The sequence below is a fragment of the Neolamprologus brichardi genome, chromosome 11 (genome assembly GCF_056152115.1).
Source record: "Neolamprologus brichardi isolate AB-2024 chromosome 11, ASM5615211v1, whole genome shotgun sequence".
Classification (NCBI taxonomy): domain Eukaryota; kingdom Metazoa; phylum Chordata; class Actinopteri; order Cichliformes; family Cichlidae; genus Neolamprologus; species Neolamprologus brichardi.
In genome coordinates this window covers 31,273,917-31,298,729 of record NC_142114.1, presented here as the reverse complement: position 1 = coordinate 31,298,729, position 24,813 = coordinate 31,273,917, and the positions used below count along the sequence as shown (strand labels likewise).

The 24,813-nt window shown below is 46.6% G+C and overlaps 3 protein-coding genes and 1 long non-coding RNA gene across 4 annotated transcripts in view; 2 read left to right on the top strand and 2 right to left on the bottom strand.

Annotated features, from left to right (window-relative positions):
* slc4a7 (solute carrier family 4 member 7) overlaps window positions 1-4,574 on the bottom strand; it is a 35,437-nt gene extending 30,863 nt beyond the window's left edge. The window contains exon 1 of the mRNA XM_087848586.1: window positions 4,383-4,574. Within this exon, the coding sequence (XP_087704712.1) occupies window positions 4,383-4,424 (42 nt within the window). The 5' untranslated portion in view covers window positions 4,425-4,574. The remainder of the gene's footprint in view (window positions 1-4,382) is intronic.
* A 151-nt stretch (window positions 4,575-4,725) lies between these two features.
* On the top strand, window positions 4,726-5,641 carry LOC102794124 (uncharacterized). Its single transcript, XR_437793.3, has 2 exons — window positions 4,726-5,319; window positions 5,503-5,641. It is a non-coding gene; the product is annotated as an uncharacterized LOC102794124 (long non-coding RNA).
* A 3,842-nt stretch (window positions 5,642-9,483) lies between these two features.
* Window positions 9,484-18,635, bottom strand: LOC148100758 (uncharacterized). Its single transcript, XM_087847883.1, has 5 exons — window positions 18,483-18,635; window positions 15,781-15,938; window positions 11,192-11,313; window positions 10,143-10,315; window positions 9,484-10,063 (listed from the first exon to the last, which is right to left on the bottom strand). The coding sequence occupies exons 3-5, from the start codon at window positions 11,267-11,269 to the stop codon at window positions 9,928-9,930; spliced, it is 387 nt and encodes a 128-aa protein (XP_087704009.1). The 5' UTR covers window positions 11,270-11,313; window positions 15,781-15,938; window positions 18,483-18,635; the 3' UTR covers window positions 9,484-9,927.
* Window positions 15,731-23,584, top strand: LOC118453640 (uncharacterized). Its single transcript, XM_087847882.1, has 3 exons — window positions 15,731-15,896; window positions 20,180-21,325; window positions 23,166-23,584. The coding sequence occupies exons 1-3, from the start codon at window positions 15,740-15,742 to the stop codon at window positions 23,582-23,584; spliced, it is 1,722 nt and encodes a 573-aa protein (XP_087704008.1). The 5' UTR covers window positions 15,731-15,739.
* The last annotated feature ends 1,229 nt before the right edge of the window (window positions 23,585-24,813 follow it).

The following is a 24,813-nucleotide window of genomic DNA, read 5'->3' as shown; positions in this document are numbered from 1 at the left end:
GGGCGCTGTGGAGACAGGCGACGAAGAGCAGGCAGGAGCAGAGGTTCGCATGGTCGACCTCCACCAGCTACACCTCTCCACCCGCCTCCCTCTCATTCACACACGAATGACTGCTTCTGACTTTCATCCCCGTTCTCTCCAGAGCAGACCTCCACCTCTCCAGGCTTCCAGTCTGGTTACAGTCTCTCCTAGACACCTCCACCAGTGTGTCGTCTGGACCAAACACCTTCCTACTCTTCATCCTCTTCATCAATTATCACACTTGTCCAAGTAAAGAATTTATTTTACACCAACCAGCTCAGAGACTGAGATGCATCAGTCTGAGCACCTGATGTTATCAAAGGTTATCGATCATCACAAACTGAACACTCTGGATTATATTCCACGCTGCGAGCACGTTTCCTCCACAAAACCAAACCTCCAAACGTTTCGTATTTCAAGAGTAAAAGTGTTCGTCTCTGGCGCTTTATCTAATCGGCACAAATTTGTATTTCTTATTTCACAAGATGGAAATAATCTAAAGCAAACATGAGACTTTCTTCAGCCTCCTGGAAAGACACGTTTATGTGGCCACTGATACGCTGGCGCCACACTAACATCTTTATTAAAGCACGGAGGATTTACAGTCTGTGTGGCACCACAGCTGCATCAGCAGCACCGTCTGCAGCGACTTCACCTCCAACCAACACTCCCTGAACGGTCTGTGCACCTGTGTGAGGCCTACACCCACCCCCACGTCACTTTTCTCTTTCCTTTGAGGGCTTCTTCTCCACGCAGCATAAAAGTGAAGTGAGTCAGTCTGCATCACTGCATCTATAGTAATACAGGAAACTCCCAGCAGACGGAGTTTCCTGCCGGGTTTCGCTCTAACTGCCCACCGGAGAGCGTGGAGCCTCCCGAGGACGAGTCTGCTGATGTCAACATGAGTCCCTCAGGTGCACCATAACCTAGTCAGGAGGAAATCTAACCTGCTGCCTCCCTGCGCCGTCCAGCCGCCCAAATGTAAGACGAGCGCCGGCGATTCAGAGCGAGCAGGAAGGAAAACATCTCCCCGAGTCTGCGCTCACGCGTGAACGTCCAACTTTCTCTGTGTGACGGTAAACACGGGCAGAAATCACAGCGCAGCCTTTACCTCACAGCTATGTGGACACCTGACACAAAAGCTGCAAGACGACACCTGAACGCCGCCACCGCGGAAAGAAACGGCTCAGGGAAATCCGACCTGCCAGGAGTTCACAGGTACACAGCACCTCAGCCTTTCAGGCCCCACTGTGAACACCGGCTGTGGATCAGGCGCAGGTCTGGCTCTACCTGTGTGGACCTGCTGCCGCTCTGGATCAAAGAGTCGAATAAATGCTGCATTATCACCAAGCCGGACGCCTTCACAGAGCCGCCACTTCCTCCTCCATCTGCACCAACAATAACCTGCTCCATCAGAGCGCCACGGCCGCCACACGGCCTTCGCATTGTTCACAGCCGAGGCCCGTTACAATGAAGTTGCACCTCGGCTTCCCCGGAGCCTCCACAGACAGGAAGCCAGCGGCACATTAAACACGGATCACATCTGCAGAGACAAAGACGCAGAAACACCGGAGGTCGAGGGCACAAACCTGCAGGTTGACCAGGAGACGCCGCGTTTCATGTTTAAATCTGCAGCTCAGTCTGACTCCCGGTCTGCAGGTCAGGGCTTCTTAGACTGGACTTTATTTTCTTGCAGCTTTGTATGACTCAGTCACAGACGACTCGCCTCTTCGTCACACGGATCCAGGAGCAGAAACATCGGAGCTCTTATTGGGAGTTTAGCCGTGTTTGATGTGAACATCCAGCACTGGAACAGGAGCCATGAGACAGGGCGGAGGGAAGAAGCTGCTCGTTCATCAATTACCTGAAGCTAACACTGGAGCACACGCTACTCAACACAGAGCTTCACACTCGTGAATATTTGGTGCAAACTTGGCATGCAGTTTTGCAAGAACCTCGACAAAACTTCAGAACGTGACCAAGACGCCACCGGGACTCCTGATGACTGACGAGTAGCTTTAATATCTTCCACAGTCACAGGAGAAACAACACAACTTGTGCGTTTGACACGACTCCTCCGTGTGTGCACCGCGGGCCCAGGGTGTCCTGCTGCTGCACACATGCGAGACATCGAGACATCTGCCCGACTCTTCTCTACCAGCGAGACTAAAGCTCCTCGGTGAAGCACCGACGACAGCATCGTCTCAGAGCGGCGACACGATGAACCCTAGTGGATCAAAGTGTTCTGGTCGGTGGACACTTGGCTGTAAAACAGTTTAGAAACGGGGATACCGTCGGCCCGAGAGGCACTGAGCTGGAGTGACCTGACGTCACGCAGGGGCTGAGTTGCTTTATCACCTGAGACGTGAAAGCTGATCTGGGTTGCAGGCAGGTGAGCCCGAAGGTTTAAGAGGCACTGCAGCAGCTGGATCCTCTCATGGAGCAGGAACGTGCACTGGAAGAACGTGCACTGGAACGTCGTGCACTGGAAGAACGTGCACTGGAACGTCGTGCACTGGTTTGTGTCTAACAGGCTGACGAAGGCCTCATACATGGTGCTACAGAGCAAACTGACCCGGCGTGACGACTGAATGAGACGTCTTTCTCCTGCTCTGTTAGATGTGCTGTCTGTTTCCAACAGCTGACAGAGCAGCATACGTACAGGAATGAATCCACCGTCCTGCTGATGTCGACCCCGACAGCCCTGATTGGTCAGATGGGCCTTGTCGCACAAAACAAGTTTATCGAACCGTTACTTTACCTGCATTTGGAGTTTAGAGAAAATTCATGGTCGTTTACACAGAAAGTGTTTCAGTTGCAGCAGTCTTTACACATGGCAGTAAAAATATACTTAAATGCACAACAACAGATTAAATAAAAGTGCTTACAGAACTGTAAATGGTTTAAATGGGTCGGTGCTGTGAGCGTTAATCCCAAACAGACCAATGACAGACCTCTCAGCGTTTATGAAACCTAACTCTGTTTAACACACTACAGAGCTCTGAGAAACCATCTATCCCAGATATTTTTATCCAGCTGAACAGGACATAAAACTTACACATGAATCATCAAAGTGTTCTCCAGCATGTCTGCAAACAACACGTCACCACAAAGTCCATTTGTCCTGCAGTGAGTGTTTTTAAATGCATCACATGCATTAAATATTACACAGCAAAGTTGCTGCAGGGATTCATAACAGAATAAAAGAAATCTGACCCTCCATTGTTGCACCTGCAGTCCAGTCACACACCAGACTCATTCAACATGAGACGAGCCCGAAGAGGCAAGAAAACTCCAAACACCTGAAATAACAGCAGGAGCTGAGAGTTGACGCCACACAGACAGCAGGGTTCATCAGTGAAGTTTTCACTTAAACACCCTGCTTCAGGTTCGGTCTCCATGGTAACAGCAGGGCAGCATCCAGCCCTCCTGAGCAGGATGCTCCAAGCCAAGAAAGTCCAGCCTCGCTATGAAGTCCACTCCACAGAGAGCGGTCACAGCGCAGCATCGCTACAGTGTAAACGTGAATCACGCCACACACAGACACTCATCTCCACGTGGCCCGCTGACTGTACCACAGGAGGGAGGTAAGCCTGTCCTGCCCGGGCCTCACGCGGTATGAATGAACTGACAGGTCCTGACGGCTTCATTCCTAAAATCAACGTTTTTTTATCCACATATAACTGATGGGGTGGGCAGCCTACGCCAAAGTCTATAGGAAAAAAGGCTAATTTTACCCGGTGCGATCGGCAGCAATCAAACACAGTGCACGCACGCACAGTAGACACGTGCCCCTCTTTACTAAACGCACTCTCCAGTCGCCATGAAAGGATAAGTTTGATTATCGAGAAGGACATTTTAATCTTGTTTAAAGGAGTAAAAACTGCACATTTCGGGTTTGGAGATGGTGGGAAGAGAGACCGACAAGCCGGAAGAAGAAGGGGGAGAGTAAAGAAAGTAAAGCCCGTGTGTGGATGTGATGCACGCCGAATTTAAGCTCACTTCGTCACAGATAAATTCACCCTTCTGTGTTACTGCAGCGGCTTCACAGACCTGCCTGGAGCACGTTCACGTATAATTAGCCTATTTTTGAATGCAGTTTGGACCAGCGCGCATCATTACTTCACTTCCTGGCAGCAGCGTGGTCCCTAAATAACAAAAGCGGTCGGCTGCCAGCCTTTTGTCTGCGGCCGGTGAGCGGCCTCCCCGGGGACAACCGGGGACTGGTGAGGCGGCCCGGAGGCTTCCCTGACAGTGGACACCATGTTGGGTCCAGAACTTCTCCGCGGGCTGCGAGCCGTCCGAGCCCGCGGAGGAGGCGCTAGCCGCCGGCTAACAGGTACTCTTCAGGGGGAACTTACAGATGTGAGGAGCGGTCTCATCTGTTCGCGCTCTTCCTCCATTTCCAGCGCGGGCTCCTCTTCCTTTCTCCCGCGACCTGCTGGATCATCCGAGTTTAGAGTGTAGCCGCCGGCTCCCGGTCCTTCTCCGCCGCCTTCTTCTTTATTCTTAACGCTTCTCCGCCGCCACTACTTTACGCCTGCCTGGAATATATTAACTCCAGCTGTAAGCCCCGCCCTTTTTTGACTGGCAGTTCCGCTTTCCAATGACGTGGCGGCGGTGGTTTTACTACCACCAATCGGCGAGCGGGAGCGCGCAGTGGGCGGAGTCGTGTCGGTAACAAAGCGTGAGCGTTCCCTTCAGTTTGTTGGTTTTACCGAAAACTTTCCGATGAATCCGGTAAAAACAAGCAGCGATGAAAGCGGACGAGTCCGCTCAGTTTTACCTTCATTTAAAGCGGTAATCGGAAAGTCTCAGAGGGAAAGCCTGCTCTGTGCACCCGCTGTACCTCCGACCTGCCGAAATGATAAATACTATTAAATATAAACGATATCAATGACAGTATAACAGAATTATAAATAATAACAACACATAAAACTGCAGCTGACATGTAATAACAGTTCAGTGTCGTCATACAGAGCACAGCAGACCTCTGCTGATGAATATTAATATTTCCTATACTTTATTAGCGGGGTTTTTGAGCTGTGGTCATACAACCGTTGTCGGAGGGAAAGGTCTGCTTCTTCTTCCTGACTCTGATTTAACCAATATTAATATTTATAAACGCTGCTCACTGCTGCGCATGTATGCATGAATGTATGCATGCATATTGTTTAAAGCAGATTCTGACAGAAGCGTTTAAAGATGTTTTCAGAGGAATCAGGAAACTCCAAAGAGCTCCCATAAAAACGTCAACATCCAGCTGTGTCTCATTCAAAGGCTGTTTTTGTGCGTCAGGTCTGTGTTTGCATAAAGTCTGCTCTCATACTGTTATTTCACATTTTCAGTAACAACAAAAAAAAATCTAGTTTGGAATAAGAAGGACAAACAAGTCAAATTCATTAATCAGGTTTTTTTATAGTGTAAATTAATTTGATATCTTCTTCTTGTATCTTCTGCTCTTGTGTCTTTGTCTTTTAGTTCCCCATAAACATGATGGGCATGATCTACAGAGGAGCACCTCATCACACAACGATAGTCAGCTCTGATATTCAGGCACAATCATTCAAAATGTTTCAGACAGGGAAGACAAATAAAATTACTACACAAAAACATTAAATTGTAAAATAATATAAAATACATGTTTGAGTCTCTTAATTAATCTGTAGAACGTGCAAACAAACTGGTGATTTCCTGCTTGTACGTATCACAGAGTGAGAAACAAAAGACGCTTCGAATCTTGAAAATTCAACAAAGCTTTGCAGGCTCTTCATCACTTGATGGATTCAGACCTGCAGCTCGTTTGAATCACACGTTTACCTAATAAACACACAGATGCAGATTCAGACCGAGGTCATGGTGAGGTCGCCCAGCTCTGTGCACTCGAGCTTTCATGCCCGACTGAAGTGAGTTTGTCGGGGTGGTGAGTGCCATCAGAGGAACATGCTAGAAAACTGCACCTGCGCAACAAAACAGTGAGACTTTATGGTCACAACCACAAACGTTTGGATGTTTGGAGAAAAGTGAAGAAAAGCTCCTCTACTGTGAAGCTTGGAGGCGCAGACGTGATGGAAGCTGTATGTAGCCCATTATCAGAAAACACTGATGGGCTGTCAGACAACAGGCCAGGTGGAGCCATGAGGTCCTCCAGTCTCAGTCTTCTGACCTCAGCATCAGTTTGAGTCGTTCTCAGGAAGAAGACAGTGTGAGGAAATACAGAGCCATCCACAGCTGTTACAAAAACCTGTCTTTGATGCTAAAGGGCAGCGCCCTGTATGAAGACCTGAGGGTGTGTACACTTATAAACACGAGCTAGAAACCCCCGTTCACGTTGGTGTCTGCAAAAATAGGCATTTTTCCCACTCTGTGGGACGGCTCATGAAGGCAGCAGTCTTCCTCCTCCTGTGGGAACTCTGCGAGATCCTAACGGAGTTCAGCTGTGGACAGAAAACAAAGAATAATTGTTAACGTGAGATTAAATCACGCCGGACGATTCGGCCCTGACACAGTTTCGCAGCTTCTCACGGCTTATCTGTGATTAGCAGATCAGTGTTTGTGCAGCGTTTCCCTCCTGCTGGAGCGGTCGGCCTCTGTAATCCTGACAGATTATTTCATTACAGAAAAGTCATTGTTGTTCCCACAAAGCCACAAAACAGCTCCTGGCAACCATCGCAGGCTCTTTCAGGGTTTTCCTTCAGAAAAACAACAGCGGAGGTGGTTTTACGTGATGCTGCACATCACTGCGGCTCAAAGAGGAACGCTTTGGTAGAGCTGGTCCAGCTGAAAGGCCGTCAGCGCTCAGAGGATTTATTGGTATTATGGTACGAGAGGATAGATGAGAAGAACCGGAAGAACGCTCCTCATACTCGAGCGTCTCCCTGCGAGAGAGAAGTCTGGACACAGTGTTGGGTTCATAAAGCGAATAATTATTATCACAGACTGAAGGAAGAAGAAAGACAAGAAACAGCCATGAAATCATATTCTGATGTACGGAAACTCTTTGAATCATCAAGTCATTATGAATCATGAGGTCAATAAAAGTGACAAAAACTATAAACACACAGAGCATAGATGGATGTGACGGCGAGCCACACACGCCGCGCCACCTCGCCGCGCCACCTCGCCCCTCTCAAAGGGCGATTATGGATCATGGAATAAGTTGCTCGTCCATATCAGGAGCTTTTGTCTGTTTTTTACTTAAGAGCACGTCGGTCGACTGTGTTGTGTTTACAGTTCTCTGTAAATAAAGTTTTAATCATGAGAAATTCAAAGTTTCTCAGTTGCTTCTTTTATTTCTAACCTGATAATAAACCCGAGGAAATAAAAAATCTGAAGTGCATTTCAGTTTTTAAATCATATGACTGTAAAAAGCCAAAAACAAACTTTATCCATCGTTCTTCTACATGATTTCTCATAATTCAGTCTGATTATTGACAAAGTTTCTGCTCTCTAACGGCTGAGCTGCTGTTGGCAGTAACAGCAGTGATGCACACGACGGCTGCAGCAGCACGGCTCGGTTTCTACACCTGCCCAGGTTTCCTTTAAAGGTTCAAAGGTCACCGCACCCTTTCAAAACTCAGAGGTCCAAGAACGGAGCCCTGAGGAACGCCTTATTTCCATGACAAAGTTTACTGAGGACACATCCTGTTGTTTTGATGTTTAACACGAGTCTCCAACACAGGAAGTGGAAGAACGAGCCAGAGAGAAAAGAGCAAACAGGTTAATTACTGCGCCTGTGACACACCAGCCAGCCTAACATAGTGTATTGAATATTCATAGTTACAGTACTTGAACGTGTGATGCAGTTATTCAAAGCCTTGCTTACGCGCTACATTAGGCTCTGCAGTTTAAAGCAGCGCCGCTCGTTCTGGTTTTCATCAGCAGATTAAACGTTGAGCTGTCAGCAGGAGACCCGAGCCTGCACAACTTTCTAATTAATATTTCAGACGACCTTTGACCTGCTGGGAGTTACATAACTCTGTCCTCTTTATTGTTCGGTCCTCGGCATCTCCGTAAAGACGTCACAGCGGTGCGCACGCTGCGAGTCGTGAACAGCCAAAGCAGAGCTGGAACAGTTCCACCTCAGACGTGTTTCCGATTATTCTCAGAAAGGAGGATGAAGCAGGAGTAACATTCATCAGTGCACATGATGAAGTGCAGTCATTAACATTCATCTGAGGTTAGCAGCCTCTCATTGTTTATTCAGAATAGAAAGAACAAACAGGAGGCCGCATACAAAAACTACAGAAAGGCACACATCACAGAACAAAGTGTTCACAGGAAGTGCAAAAGGTCTGAGTGATGAGGGTTCCTCAGACCGGGGCTCAGGTTGGCGATGTGGGGGTAGTGTTTGCTGATAAGTTTAATATTTTTATTAAACCTGGACTCCAGTGAGCGTTTAAATCAAGGGTTGATTCCAAACAGACAACAGAAGATGGAAAAATGTCTGATTTCCTGCTGCAACGTTCAGACGGCAGGTCAGAGTTTACCTGCATCAACGCGCTGCTGCGACGCCGTGTTTCATCTCCACAGCCTACCTGAGTGCTCACCACGTCCACCCTGATGTGCCCATGGTGTACCATCCCGCTTCCAGCAGGGCGACGCTCCGTGTCACAAAGCTGCTCACAAACTGGTTTCTCAAACATGACACGACTTCCACAGCAGAGCACGTTCGAGTGGAAGCAGAGCGGATACTAGCAAGATGTACCCAATAAAGTGTCCAGCGGGTGCACAATCCCAATTCTGGAAAAGTCAGGATGCTGTATCACATGTAAATAAAAACAGAATGCAATGACCTGCAGGTCTCATAAATCCACGTTATCCACCAATCCTCTCTAACATGTTGGAAAGGCTGAAAAGTCACTGGGACTAGAAACCAGTGCCTGTGGAACTGGACCTGGAAGCTGGCACATCTGGAAAGGCTGAAAGGTATAAGCAGGTTTGAGAGCAACATCCAGATGTGTTCGAGCAGGGCCGTGCTAAACTGCAGACTGCAGTCCAGACCTTTGACCTGCTGCGAACATCTGGAGCATCACTGCAGCAACAACAGGACGAAGCAGAGCCGAGCAGCTGGAACAGCTGCCGTCGGCTCACAGACCATCACAGACGGACGTCAGAGCACAGACTGGTCCTGCTAACATCAGACTCAACACGAGCTCGTATGACGAATCCTTTCCTCAGTTTAAATGTTTTCTCATTTGAATCAAATGTGACTTCATGACACTTTGATTGACAGCATCCGGAGTATTCAGACCTGCGGTTGTACAACCAGCAAACAATCAATAATGACGCAGAGAAACAGGAAGTGGGTTTATTTCAGAGGTTCTGCAGTTCAGTGTCAAAGCTTTGAAGCTTGAACACAATCAGCTGTTTCATTCTCCTGCTTCAGGACACGAGACAATCAGCTGCTCTGCAGCTACACATTATTAATCCTCTAACACTGATCACAGAACCTAAAGTAACTCCAGGAAACAGAAACGCTGTTGAATCAAACTCCTTTACTTAAGTATAACATGAAATAAACACAGATCTGAGCCACAGCGACGGCTGAATCTCTTAAACACAAAATCAGCAGATTTTAAATAAATCATTAACATTTTGTTCATTTGCAGCAGAAAAATTCAGCAGCTGAAGTCGTTACCCACAATGCCGCGGGGCTCAGACCGCCACACTGAGGAGCTTCTGGTCAGAACAGCTGCTGCGCTCATCCTCACTGCAGAGGATGAGGATGTTCGGTAAGTCCGGCCTCCTCCCGCAGGTGCTGGGTGGAGGTGAGGGAAAAGGGAAAGGCGGCCACACCAGTTCTCCTCCACCTCAGACCCAGTCTGAACCTCTGTCGCCCTCTGGTGTCCAGCAGCTCTCACTGCAACTCCAGACCACCTCAGCGTCCCAGCAGTGGGTCAGAGGTCAGCCTGGCAGGCGGAGGCCTCTCTGCTGGGCGGGGCTCAGAGTCAGCATCCTCCTCAGGTGAGCCAGGACCAGGTGCTTCATGCTGCCGGACTGCTTGGAGCGAGCCAGAGCAGAGGATTCTGGGAGCTCAGGTCTGTGGGGACGGCGGCTGCCATTAGATCAGGTGATCTGTTTTTATTGGTTTATTATGTCTGTAGATGTGCGCGCCGTACCTGTTGAGCCTGCAGCGGCGTCCGCCTTGGAGGCCGAAGCCCTGCGGCCGGGGGCACGGGGGGTGACGGGGGCCCCCGGGGGCCCTCAGGTTCCTGGACAGAGCGGAGAGAGAGTCTCTGTAGATGAGGCCGCGGCGGGTGGAGGTGACGGGGCAGTGCTGACATGTTACCAGCTGAAACGAGAGGAGCACATCCTTCAGAGGGATAACTGGTCACACAACGCACACCGAACGTGGATTATTCCGCTGCTGAAAATAGTCCCTGCTCACACAACCTGAGCAGCAGGACAGCTCGCTGCGTTTCAAGGAAGGAAGTTTAATTTACACGAAGGACGGACTGGATCAGCTGATCTCAGAGGACGCTGGGTCTAAATCGAGCGCTCCGTCTGCAGGACGGCTCCCAGGGGCCGCCGCCGCCGCCACAGACCTACTTCTGCTTTAATTAGACCTCGTTTACCAGCAGCAGCACACAGAGGCCACCAGATACAGGCTGCTTCCTCGCAGCAGCATCTGTCAGACCCATTTAAAGGAGGAGTCACATTATCATGATGTGGTTAGAAAAACAACCAGGAAGCTGCTGAGTCTCAATGATTTGTTTTTACCTGGATTACTTTCTGTAAAAACTATTTCCTGTTGGTTTAACTGAGATCAAACGATTAAACTCGTCCCATCTCAAAAAAGCTCCTCTTTTTCTAAAAAGCCCAAAACTTTAAACAAATATAAAAATAAAAAAATGTTCCTGAAACATTTTCTCCTAAAAGTTTCTCAGCAACGTACAAAAATCAACCAACACAAAACTTCCAGAGCTTGAATTTATTTTCATTTTAATAAATGTCCCAGAAATGTTAGTAAAACTTAAACTTACTTACTTTGCTTTTTTATTTGCTGAAAATCAGAGAGATAAGAAAACCTCCTGATTAAAAAGTGACAGGATCAAATATCAGACTCTGTGTTTTAAGTATGAAGAAAGAAAAAAACAAATTTCATCATCAAAGTGAGAAAAAGACACGAAATCCACAAAACAGATGGAATAAAATGAAGATTACTCACCGAGACGAAGGTGGCCATGCTGCTGCTCTCACAGACCATCCAGCTCTGAGTGATATCATGCAGGGGGCGGGGCCACATCCACACAATGATGTCATTATTTAAGACTTCCTGCAAACTGTAATCTAGAGGCAGATTACAGATTAGAGGAAACAGACGCACACAGGATTTAAGGCTGATATTTGCAGGTCTGTGAGTTCAACTTTGAAAAGGTCGTAACTGTGTCTGAATAAAGACTCTGACTGTAAACATATAAAACTATAACGTGCAGCGAGACAATGACGGAGGCCTCGCCATCACCGTGGCGTCTGCAGGTCCACAGAGGTCACATAGTGTCTCTGATATGAGTCACGACTCTACAGCAGCTGCACATAAACAGCAGTTATTAGGATCGTGTCTTCAGGTTTTTCACATCGCGTCGCGGCGGCGCCTTTGCTTCCACCTGATCTGTGCGTCTGACGATACGAACAGATGTTCCAGGTGTGCACACCTGCAGAGCACACACAGCAGGTTGACCTGCGCGTGACTGAAAGCAGTAGGAGCTGTACTTCCTGCTTCTGTACTTTGTTGCTATATAGATGAGCAGATATACTGATGTGCTACATGTATACAGATGTATCGATGTGTGGTAAAGTGAGTTATCACACATCGATGTCTAATGTAATGATGTATAATCACAGCTCGAACACACCTGAGATTTTTTTAACAACAATGACTTTGAACTCTTTGGTGATGCAGCTGTTTTCCTGGAAAATGCAGCTGTGACAGTCGTTAGATAAGAGCTCTCACAGTTACACAACAGGCAGGGCAACAAGGAGGATTACACTGTGTGTGTGTGTGTGTGCGTGTGTGCGTGTGAGAAACAGGAACCCAGTCAGGCAGTAATGAGAACATTAATTGTTGAATCTTAATGAGGGGAAACTGCACCCCCATGTGGACAAATTGTGAACTACAAGTGACGATCCCATTATGTAATACTTTGTTGTTGTTTTTAACTTAAATTTAATTGTGATACTGTGAGATTATACTATTACCTTATGCCATGTTAGACCCCTAATTAAAGATTGTGAATTACTATGTAGTTTTAGTTTGCATTATTCTCCTGAATTAGAAGAAGGTGATAACTATTACATTGGTTAAACTGATCTGCATTACATTAGACTGCTGATTTATTGTGAATGAATGATATTGTTTTATGATGCATTAAACTGCTGAGTTATAAGAAATACTGTTCACAGAAAGTCATCGCCTTATTTGTCTGATTAGAAGAGAACAGAGCATACTGCCCCATCTCAGCAGGAGCAGATAAACAGGGAGCAAAGGTCGTAGCTTAGGCGCTGTGTGAGAAACAATGTGAATGTTTAGGCTTTTATGATGAGGTGGGGGCCACTAGAGGCTATAAGAGTTTGATCAAGGCTCCATCATTTTGAGATCTGATGCTGTCTGCTGTATGGTGTCCATCTCCCACGCGTGTGTTCATTAAATCATTGTTTGACTTGACCCGGCCGGACCAGTGTTGTTTTGGTTTTCCTCGTGTATCCATCCTCAATATTTGAATCCGTAACAATACCAAATCCAGATGAAAGTATTTTTACATGATGTTTAAAAAAATGAGGAAGCCAATCTGTTTTCTGAATTGACTCTTTCCTGTTTTAATTCCAGTCAAATTAATTTAAACCCCACAGACGGGACGTGTCGTCCTTTAAACAGGTTACAGGAATCGTTTGAAGGACACTGGCTGTAAAACACGGCTCAGAGCGAGCTCAGCCTCATTTGACTTTCAAACTGACTGCAGATGAGATCAGGAAGCTGCTCGACCTGCAGCAACAACACCGCTCACAGCCACACCCGGCATCACTGTTACACACAGCTGCAAGTGTCGGACAACAAAGAGCTGCATGGAAAACACGCACAGACAAACCCAGACCCAGGTTTAATTTGGGGAGCTGTGAGTGTCTGTTAAAGAGGAAAGAAAGGCACAGACACATTTATGACAACAGATAACAGGACAAAATAAAACATTTTCTGGATTTTTCTATTCTCATCAGAAAAAAAAGTCACTGATTTTAAAACATGTCCCCAGTTCCTCCCAAAGACCTTTGTTTCCTCAAAATAACCTCGTCCATTAATTACTGTTTGACTTGATTATCCCCGCGGGAGGGATCACGTCCACAGAAGCGCCTGATGAAGGTGGAGAGGAAGAGTGTTTGACCTGCACTCTGATAGCTGAAGCTCTGCGTCCCTTTCTGCTGCTGGGAGCTGGAGAAGCAGAGTTTGTAAAAGAAAGAGCTGAGCACTTTTATTGTTATTGTTTTTGCCATCAGCTGATCAGAGGAAAGCACGTGTGTTTAATGTGCACACCGAATGTCCCGAGCAGAATGACTCGCAGTGTTTGAGGGAGCCGAGGTCAGTTTGTGGTTGGACGTTTCTGACCACAGAAAATATCATCCAGGCTTTAACAGCTGAAAAAACACAAGAGAAAGCAAACAAAAAAAGAGCAACATAATAAAAACAGCACCATCACAATAAACTAGCTAGCAGTAGATGACAGTAGATACTAAATATTAAATGTTATTGTGCAGCACGCAAGATCGACAGTGCACAATGTGCTTTGAGGCAGCAGCCAAGAAAGGTGTAGCTTGTGTCTGTGAACACCTGTGTGCACACCTGTGTGGATCAGCACGCTTGTATTCAAAAGGTTTCTCCATGTAACGATCTGCTAGGGAGTGTGGGGAGCCATAGCCCCGTCCCCCAGGGCCTGAAGCAGGTATGGAGGAGATCCAGGCCCCAGACATCCAGAGGCCCCAGAGTACGAGGACCCGAGGAGGACCACCAAAAGGGGGGAACCGTGCCACCCTCCTGGGAAGAGCTGAGTAGAGCCCCAAACGAGAGGTCACCCAGCAGCTACGGAGCAGAGGCCAGAGGGGGTTGCAGTGGTGTGCCCGCGGGCTCTGCCGGCAGCCAGCTGTGCCAGAGAGGACCGAGCTTCAGGCCCAGAGGCCTGAGGGCACCCCACCCCCCGCAAGGGGCCCAGCCGGGCCACAGGCGCCAGGCTCCGCCAATCGGCCACCAGGAGTGAGCCGGTACATACATGAGCGCCCAGCCCCAGACGACAAGAACCACCAACCCACCAACGTCTGAGGGCATCAGCCACCAGCAGGGAGTGTGGTGAGGGGAGATAGGCCTCCGTACTTTGGAGGGCCTGGGATGTTCCCAGAGAGGCGGAGCCTAAGACCCAACCTGACATATAGACACAGACAAACAGGCACACGCGGACACAAACGTGCATTCCCACCCCCATATACACAACCAAATACTCGGCACTCACCCAACGTGTAGACAGACACAAACAGACACTGCACAGACAGTCACACTCCCCAAACATACTCTATATCCCAGGTCCAGGTACCCCCGCCCCCAGAGGGGCAAGCCGCACCTAGACCCAGGAGATGTAACCCTTCTCTCTGGGGTGGAGGCAAGCGGACCACCTCCTCATCTGCAGTAGCAGGGAGGCCCCGCATCCCGGACCCCAATCTGACGGCCAGCACCTCCTCCCAGCCCCCCAGCCCTGACGGCTAACAGAACCTGGGTGAGTGAAGACCCCAAACATCCCCACGCCCGCTCATATGTAGTGTTGCTGTGTGCTGCTCTAAAGTGCATTTAAAACATCAGAGAGCAGCACGGCTCCTCCTGAAAGCCCTCAGTGTCTATATGCATTAAGAATTGAAGGCAGGGCACCAGCGCCAGAGGTGGGTTGGAATACACCGACCATCCTCTGGATGCTGTAGAACGTGCCCACCCCCAAGGCCCTATATGTATGTGTTATGTGAGAGTGTGAGTAATGTGGATGTCTGGGTTGCAGAATAAACGAGACATTTAAACAGTTCAGATGTGACGACAGGATCACAGATGAATTGAAGCTCTGACAGATCGATTTGGTGCTTTTAGCCGCAGGAGCTCGAACAGTCGCGAGGCCGTTGCCCCAACCACACCTGCACTAATGTGCATGGCATGCAAATGTCTTCCAAATCACTGCGAGTTTGACTCACAAATGATCGTTTCCATACCTGAAGGACAGGAAAGAAGGTGACTGTGGAAAACTCCCCACAGTCAGCCGCTGACCGCAGACCGGCAGGTAAGACTCGGGTTTCTCCTCGAAAACACATTCTGATTTTGACCCGTTTCCAAAGTTTGCAGCTGATCGATCACAGAGCCGTTTGTCGTTTCACGCTAAATGTTTGTTCAGCTTCTTCAGATTTTATTGAACATTAGTTTGGTTTTCTTTTTCACACATTTGTATTTTGATAAAATGTTTTTGTACTTTTAAAACATTTGAGTTTATTGCATGTGATCTATTTTCTGATTTATTATTTAAGCATTAAACATGTTTGACATGAACGCGACTCGAACATCAGATAAATTTGTGTTTGCAGTTTTTCAGTGTTTCCTGATATTTTTCCTTTGTGTCGACAGAAGCTTCATATTAAACGCACACAAAGCCACTTTTGTAATTTGATGATAAACTGAGGTAAATGTGACGTCATATCTCAGATGATTTTGAACTCAAAGTTAAGCAGCACCAGGACTTTAACCTCATGTGATCCTTTGTTTCTTTCCGTGTGTTTGTGCGTCGCAGGGAGACGTTGGTGTTGTTCCTCCATCATGTATCCTTTGGTCCTCCTCCTGCTGCTGGGGGCGAGGAGCTCAGGTAAACCCGACGATCAGCACACCTGGGCTTCTTTTGGGTCACCTGCAGTTTGGGGTGACAGATGTCATGTGAAATATTACAGACTGTATGAAGAGTATCACTCCTCCCACCTGCTCACTACAAAACAGCTTTAGGATCCAAATTATAATAAGAATTCAAAACTCAAACCGAACATTGATTACTGATATTTAATTTTGACATTATTGTCATTAACCATCTTTACTAACAAACTGCAGCTGGTTGGAACCCTGTGGCATCATTTTATTCTCCAATATAATCTGCATGCTTACAGTTTGATCTGAAACACTGATAATCCAACTGTGAACCTGCAGTTCCCCGACTGTCCACCAGAGGCTTCAGCGTAGATACCACTGTTAACATGACCAGTGGCGTGTCTAGAAAATGTTTGTTGGGGGGGCAGGTAGGGGCACAGATTTGGAGAAGGGTGGCAGATAATGTTAAAAACAATTCTACCAACCGTTAACCATAATTCAATAACCCTATAAGCCTTATAACCAAATTTTAACTCTTATTAGAATGAGATTTTAACCACTACGGTGCAAAGTTTTTAGATACTGCGTTGATAAAGTACAAGAGTCAGTGTTCAGTCAGTGTTTATTCAGCAGTCAAGGACATCAATATTTGCATAGTATTTTTACTGACGTGTAGTGCACATGTGTTTTGGGCAAAAACATTTTTGAATATTAAAATATGAACATTTTAACACACAATTGGCAAATTAGCCAATGCAAAACCAATGCCTATTAAAAAAAGAAGATAATCTTCTCACAAACTGGTGTTTGATTTTGAAACAGGAAAAAAGTGGGGAAACAAATGAAAAGAATAACATTTGAATAAAACCTGAAACCAAGTAAATACTTTCTATGCTGCCTTATGGTAAACTTTGCTAATATTGATGTATAAAGAACAACACTGGCTGATGATGAAATACAGTCAGCTGGCATGGTGACACTGCCAGTATTAACCTGCAGGGCTGGACTGGGACAGAAAATCGGGCATTTTGACTACAGACCGGCCCACCAGGTATTAAAGCCATAAAGCCTTTGAATGAAAACAAATGCTGTTGTGACAGTGATGTACAGTCTTTTTGGTATATGTATGATTTCTATATATTTTACGTCAGATAAAAACTTTGTTTGCAAGATTCAGATAATTATTTAATAACAGCTAAATATTTGAAATGAGAATAAGAAAGAATAGTATCTCCCCCCCAGCGTAAACACAGAACAACTCCAGCTTTGTGTCTTTTTTTTCATTCTAGCTAAAGTCCGGGACAAACTGCGTCTCTTCTCAGCTCAATACGAAACGCATAATATTTTCTCTGAATCAGGGACCATTCCATTTTTAAGGAGCCGTTGGCAACTCTACTAACTAACCTTATGAATAAAATAAAGTTCACTATCAGTTAGGGCTGCCACGATTAGTCGACTAGTCACGATTACGTCGACTATTAAAATCGTCGACGACTGATTTAATAGTCGACGCGTCGTTTGAAGCTTTGTAAGATCACAAAAGACACAGGAATAAGTAGTAGGATTTAAGAGTGTAATAACGGACTGAAACAGAAGATGGCAGCACTGCATGTACAAGGATGCCAGCTGCCGTTAAACCCCGAAGAAGAAGAAGAAGAAGCTGTCCCAGAATTCATAGCGCAGCCCAGCTCCGTTTCCAACAATGGCGGCAGCTAGTTAACTTTAAAATTACTCTTATTAATCTTTCTGGGTCACAAAATAAACGTTTAACATATTTTCAGGCGAGAATGTAGCTGTGTAAACCTCAAATATCTGCTCAGTTTATCAAGACACCACATATTTTCAAAAGCGCTCTGACGTTTTCGGAGACGTCTGTTACCCACTAGCTCGATAGCGAGCCGGGGGCTAGGCTCACTAGAGCTCCCGGCAAATCGTTTTCAAACCCACCGCCGTCTTTCACTGCTCAGGTTAAACATGATATATAAGTCACTTAGATAACTTAAAAATGTTATTGTTTGGCTTTTTTTAGTATTTTATTTGTTCCTGAGTAAATCGGTTTGGCTGAGATTAAAGTTATAGTTTTTACACAGCTGAATAAACGTCAAGCAGACAGCTGATTATCAGAAGTGTGAGATGCTCGAGAATTTACTCCGGTGTCCTGTTATATTTTAGATAGCAAGGAGTTTATTAAACTTCACCAAAACAATCTGCAAATTTCATTAAAATTTAATAAACTATCATCTTGTCTTTTTTTTTAGTTAGCACATACCTGAAACACTTAAAGCTGTAAGCTAATGATAGTTATATAAGAGCAGATGCTGCTGGTTCAATAAGCTGTATGTTTTACATCCAATGGATGATGATCTGATTAGTCGACTAATCGCAAAAATAATCGATGACTAGTCGACTATCAAAATAATCATTTGTGGCAGCCCTACTATCAGTAACATCATAGCAACCAAACTCTGTCATGCTAGCTAGTAGCAGTACGAGTTATTGTAACTGACTGTAAAAAGTCAGCACAACGAAAATAAACTCCACCTAAACTTGGTTTATATCTGACCCAGATAGACTGCAGGTCATAACTTCTTACCTGAAGTTCAGTTCACCTGATACTCGGACCAGCGGCCGCCTCGGGTCTCTCCTCCTGCCTCCTCTTTCCTCATCCACCTGCTGGCCTCTGTGGAAGCTCCGCCATAGCCACCACCAAACAACTGAGTTATTTTTACAAAACGGCCAGCATCTGGCCAATCCACCACCTCTCATTGTTCATGCCAGCCCACGGTGCAAATGTCCGGTGGCTAGTCCAGCTATGTTAACTTGTTAATCTTTTGCTGAAAAAATGTTTTCTGCGGTGCTCATAGTGCAGAAGCCGGTGCTGCATTCACTTACCCTCGGATATCTGAGCTTCACTGTGAAACCATAATCATACATTTGATATTTCATTAAATTTTAGTGTTTTAGCTTCGGGGTGGCACCTGGGTTGGCCAGTCTGGTTGGGGGGGTGGCCTGTGCCCCCCCAGGCCACCCCGCTGGACACGCCACTGAACATGACCATCAGAAATAAACACGTTTACAGCCCGATGTGAAACATAAGCTCCCTTTCCATTAGTACCTCCTCGGATCCACTCGCCCGGTTTCCAGGGTTTCCCATTAGGTCATAGTACCCGGTACTATTTTAGCACCTGCTCAGCCGGGGCTCCAAGCCATCCAAACACGTACTAAAATGTGACGTCGTCAGACTGCATGCCACCGATTGGCTGGTCAGTAGCATCTCGTTCACCAAAATCAAAACCGCCATTTATGAAACTCGGGAACGAAGGAAATGGCTAACAAACAACGAGTGTGAGGAAAGCCACAGACCGAGCGGGTTAGTATCGCTCGAGCTTCAACACGGCTTAAAATCAGGGTGTCAGTGTGTGTAACGTCATCCCTGTTAGCCTTCAGCTTTTCTGCTCTTTGGTCTTTATGAAAATAAACAGAAGCTCCACCCACCTGCTGCTCAAACCAGCCAATGAAGTGAAGGGCTGCACCGAGGTAAATGAGATGAAACTAGATCTTTTTGAACTGTGAATCAGGCAAAGTGGGACAAAAACACGGACTTCAGCCTGAAGTAAGGGCTCTGTTTCAGTGGCATGGACACGATGGGTACGTTCAGTCTTTAGACTGCTTGTTGCTATAGAAATGATCACCTGACTGCAGTTTTCAAGCTTAGCTGCTATTCGATATGATAATCAGCTGTGGTTTAAAAACAAAAATGGTGATGGCCAAAAGGTGTCAAAGGCCGGCCACGGCCATCTTTAATATACAGTCTGCAATCTGTGATCTTTTGTCCGTGTTTTTACATGTTTTTGATTTTCGTTTACATTTGGCTGCCCACTCGATCACCTGCACAGTTTATTCTGTGAGTCAGTGAGGCCTGCTGTGATGCATGGAGACAAACGTCGTAGCACGATGACAAAGACACGGGGCTCGATGTTCATGAGCGGGAAGGACGGGATCAGAAATGAGTCAGAGGGACGAGATGGTTTGAGGGTGGAGGATAAAGATGGAGCTGCAGGCAGGAGGAAAGAGGTGATGCAGAGGGTTGGTGTTACAGAGGAGGATGCTGGGATAGATCAAGCCAAATTTAAATCAGGCAGGATTTTTGATTTTCAGAGTAAAATCATCCAGAATTTTCTTTTAATTTGGAATAATTTTCACCAGAATTCCTGAAAATGTGGTAGAAAGAAGGACAAAGACGGTTCTGTTTCTTCCTCATTAAACAGCTACTGTGTTTTCTTTCACCAGAGTCCACGGGCCCTGTGCCTTACGACACCATTGGCCAGAAATTTATCGTTGTGTTTCCGGAGAACATCGCCAGCTACTACCCCAGCCCGGCCAGAAACTGGGTCATAATCACTGCTTTGAAAAACGGGACAAAAGTCCACGTTCGTCAGTACAGCAATTCTGAGCCTAAGGACCTGAACGCTGGAGAAGATTGGTATTTCAACGCGAATGCAGTGCTGGAACTCGGGAAGCAAAACATCTCCAACAAAACTCTGACCATTGACAGCAACAATGATATCACGGTTCAAGCCATCAGCAGTAAAGAAGACAGTGTGCAGACTGCTGTCGTCATACCTACAAACAAACTCGGCACAACGTACCTCATCCCACCAATTCCCGGCACAAATAATTTTCAGGACTCAGTTGTGCAGACGGTGACGGAGCGAGGCCCGTTCAGAATCATCATCGTCAACGGTGTTCAGCAGCAAAACAGCGTGAGGGTCGCAGGATTAAAGACGCAAGAAGTTTCCCTCCAGTCAGGCCAGGTTGCTCAGATCTGGTTGAATGAGAGGGCAGGGTTTAAAAACGTGACGGCTGAAAAGCCAGTGGCCGTCCTCTTTGGCCACCCCTGCGTCGTCCAGGGCAACTGCAGCTGCGGGCTGCTGTACACCATTCTGCCGCCAGCCTCAGGCAGTATGCTGAAGTACTTGGTTCCTCCATTTCTGACCCAGGATGCTGAGGGACAGACGAGGGTACTTTTGGCACAGAACGGTTCCACCAGCGTCACGGCCTACGCCTCAAGCTCACTGATGTACGATGTAGCCGGCACAGCCATCCTCTACCGGCCAGGATTACTCCTCCCTCTGATCCCAACAGAAAACTTTGCCTGCTGCTTTGTGGTCACAGCAATATCCTCGAGCTCCAATAACTACGCCGTGATCGTGGTCAGCAGTAACGTCACCGACGGGGTTCGTGTTGGAAATGACCGCATATCAAGTGCAGACTGGAGAAAACTGGAGGGGACTAATTACAGCTCGGCACAAGTTACTCTGAGTTTGGTTAAAACTATCATCTGGCACACTTCCTCCAAAATGGCCGTCTACTTTAGTGGGAACAATGGCAGCACTTCGTTTGGGAACCAGGCACCTGTCATCAGTTCAAGCCCAGGTGAGGAACTAAAATCTGCTGCTGATTTCCACAGTTAGTGATAATATCCACTGAGTGCAGGACACCGTCATATGTACCCGTGCATCTAAAAAAACAAAGATCATGAAAAAGTTTGGTTTGTAATTGAATGCAGACTTTTTATTGTGATGATTTCGTCTCGTACGTCATTAAAATCAGACAAGATCAGTCGCAGGACTCTCAGTACAGAAACGTCCAGCCTCTGAAGAGTGCTCACCTGAGCGCTCAGCACTTTGGCGAGTCGTAGAGGGCTCAGCTTGTCCTGCTGAGGTCTCACTGAAGCACAGCTGCTTACAGACCTTCAGCTTGGATTGGTGGGTCAGATGTTTGGCCTCTCCCACTGATTTGCTGTGGGGTGTCAGGTCAGGTGAGCTGTGGGCGGGTGCTAAGTCCTTAAAGTTCGTCAGCAGATGGCACACGGCCCCGAATCATCACCGACCGCAGACTCAAGCATCTAAGTGTCTGCTCGTCAAGAGTCCAGGAGCCTGATGCTGCCTTTCATTTCCAAGAGAACTTGGACAGAGCAACGGTCCAGTTCTTTCCCTCTTTAGTCCAGATAAGATGTCTCTGATGCTGTCGTGGGTTCAGGAGTGCTTTGATAGTAGGAGCGCTGAAGACGTCTCTGTGAGGGGGCTCCTGATGCTCGGACACCAGCCTCGGTGCACTCCACAGGAAGATCTCCCACGTTTTGCAGAGCTGCAGGCGTCATTCCCGTTTACCTTCCATTAATATGCTGCACTGTCAGTACAGCCAGCCTGACTCCACCCTCCCCGTGGAGCCTGTCGGTGATCTTCGTCTGGACAGGAGTGTTCAGACGAAGATCATTCTAGTTCAGACGAAGATCATTCTAGTTCAGGCCTCACAACCGTGAGGCCTGAACTAGAATGATAAATAGTGAAAATGGTAAATGGCCTGTATTTGTAAAGCGCTTTACTTGGTCCTAAGGACCCCAAAGCGCTTTACACACCCATCCACACACTGGTGATGGCAGCTACATTGTAGCCACAGCCACCCTGGGGCGCACTGACAGAGGCGAGGCTGCCGGACACTGGCGCCACCGGGCCCTCTGACCACCACCAGTAGGCAACGGGTGAAGTGTCTTGCCCAAGGACACAACGACCGAGACTGTCCAAGCCGGGGCTCGAACCGGCAACCTTCAGATTACAAGACGAACTCCCAACTCTTGAACCACGATCGCCGCTGCAGCTCACACATGTGAGCCATGATCAGCAAAATAAAGCAGAAATAAATAAAGACTATGTGGGGATAGGTTAATTGGATAATCCAAATTGCCACTAGGTGTGAATGTGAGTGCGAATGGTTGTCTGTCCCTGTGTGTTGGCCCTGCGACAGACTGGCGACCTGTCCAGGGTGTACCCCGCCTCTCGCCCTATGACAGCTGGGATAGGCTCCAGCGCCCCCCGCGACCCTGAAAAGGAGAAGCGGAAGCGAATGGATGGATGGATGGATAAATAAAGACTACAGAAATGTTTACCTTTGTGAAGCTAAACTTTGAGACGCGCGGGTTATATAAGTGGGAAAAATGGGACTCAAGAATGGAAACAGAAACGTCAGACGCACAGAGCAGTGATGGAGCTGCGATAACAACAACAACTGAAATACAAACTAGATTTAAAGAAAGAAACCGATGCAAACAGGAGCCAGGAAAAAAGCAAGCGTCCACTCTTTAGCTGCTTCCTTCCAATAAATGTGAACGACTGCACCCTAAACTCTAAACAACTTTACACCTCGGACGTTTGCTTTATGTCTAGTCTTGTGAAACCTCTGATTTCAGCCTTTTCTTCTTCTTCTTCCCGAACAGATTTCAGGGGCTGCGTTGTGACCCCCGAGGTTATAGACTTGAAAGAAGAACACATAGGCTGGCGTGAATCTTTTAATACCTGCGCTAAGAGCAAAAACAAAGAGCTGCTCTGCCTGTCAAGCACCGACCTCCAGAAACAGATCTATGGCAAACTTAGCCAGCACAAGTCTTTAGCTAACACTGTACAAAAGGTGTGGATCGGCATGCGGCGCAGCTCGCTGAACGGGGAGTGGTTCTGGGTGAACGGGCACAGCGTCAACAGCACCAACTGGGGTGGCGGTGAGCCCGGTGGGGTGGAGGAAGGCCAGTGCACTATCATGCGTCTGGGAAACGGCACGGGCGTTGAGTGGAGCGATGACGATTGCTGCATGGGTGCTCATTACATCTGCTACAAGGGGCCGGAGCTCTTCCCCATATAGGACAGGAAGTCTGCAGCTCTGCACTGTCATTAGTTTCACTGCACATCCTATTCACATATAAGCATGCTGTAGCTTTCACATGAATATTTTATGGCTCTGTAGAGAAAAACATGTACTCTAGTTTAGTCTGAGGGTTTCGTCACCGCACACGCTCTGCTTGGTCAGACACCTGAACAACAACCAGCAGCGTCTGTGTCCTGAAAACCGAAGCAAATCTGTAACGAAGCATTTAAGAACATTTCACTTTGCAGATGATGCTCCTGCTCATCTGACTGGGAAATGTTACGATCGTTAGAAACCAGTATGCAGCATCACTGGTTTCCTGTTTGATTGTAATCGTCTGAGAAGAGTGCGAGCTGTTATTTGTCACTATTTAAAGTGTTTGAGCTTCGTGTGTTTGATGGTAAATGTGTAATAATCAGCTCTACAGAAGCTTCAGCAGAGTGATGCTAACTCATATTCACTGTTTGCTCTTAGATGACGGTTTCTGGGATAAATGATAAATAAATAAATCAGCCGTCTGCTGATAGAAAACTTTTCTATAATAACTGAAGATTTAAATTCAAGTGTGATTTTATTCTTTAAGGATTCCTAAACCGAGCTGAATGAAAAGTTCACAGGTAACCTCGTCCTCCTGATGCTTTATATTATTTACCGGTTTGAAGTCGACCCAGAGTTTGCATGTTGAACTGTTGAATCTGATTGGTCAGAATCATCTATGCACCAGTTTTATTGTAACAATGATTATTCAGTCAATCATGGACTCAGTGACATATCAATAAATCTGTTTTGCTGTGACAAACTGGACGCTGTTGGTCTTTTATTTGTTCCCAGTACAGAAACGTCCAAAACGATTCACATCTTTACACCTTTAAACTCTAAATGTTCTTTATTGTCAGGCGAAGAATTTAAAGACTTTAGTAACTTTACTGTTAAATGGATTTAATGTCCAACAACAACATTAATGAGCAAATTTCAACAAATATTAAGTTTGCAGATGATGTGCATCAGTTGTTTCAGACTTTATTTCCTTAAGTTTCCTGTAAAAACCTGAAATCATTTGGTAATTAAAGCAAAAACAAAGTAAACAATTCTCATTCTACTTAATTCTAGTGGATTTTATTGCTTAAATAAAGAAACTTTCAGTAAATGCACATCAAATGTGGCTAATGATGAGCAAATAAGTCAACTTCATTTCGATGTACTCTCAGCCGCCACTTTATTAGGCA

Bases quoted from the DNA above. Each gene is read 5' to 3' on its own strand.
- LOC118453640 (XM_087847882.1), top strand. From the start codon at position 15,740: ATGATTTTGAACTCAAAGTTAAGCAGCACCAGGACTTTAACCTCATGT. The intron at 15,897-20,179 runs GTAAACCCGACG...TTCTTTCACCAG, and splicing joins GCTGGGGGCGAGGAGCTCAG to AGTCCACGGGCCCTGTGCCT. The intron at 21,326-23,165 runs GTGAGGAACTAA...CTTCCCGAACAG, and splicing joins TGTCATCAGTTCAAGCCCAG to ATTTCAGGGGCTGCGTTGTG.
- LOC148100758 (XM_087847883.1), bottom strand. From the start codon at position 11,269: ATGTGGCCCCGCCCCCTGCATGATATCACTCAGAGCTGGATGGTCTGT. The intron at 10,316-11,191 runs GTGAGTAATCTT...CTCTCGTTTCAG, and splicing joins GCATGGCCACCTTCGTCTCG to CTGGTAACATGTCAGCACTG. The intron at 10,064-10,142 runs GTACGGCGCGCA...CCGTCCCCACAG, and splicing joins CGCCGCTGCAGGCTCAACAG to ACCTGAGCTCCCAGAATCCT.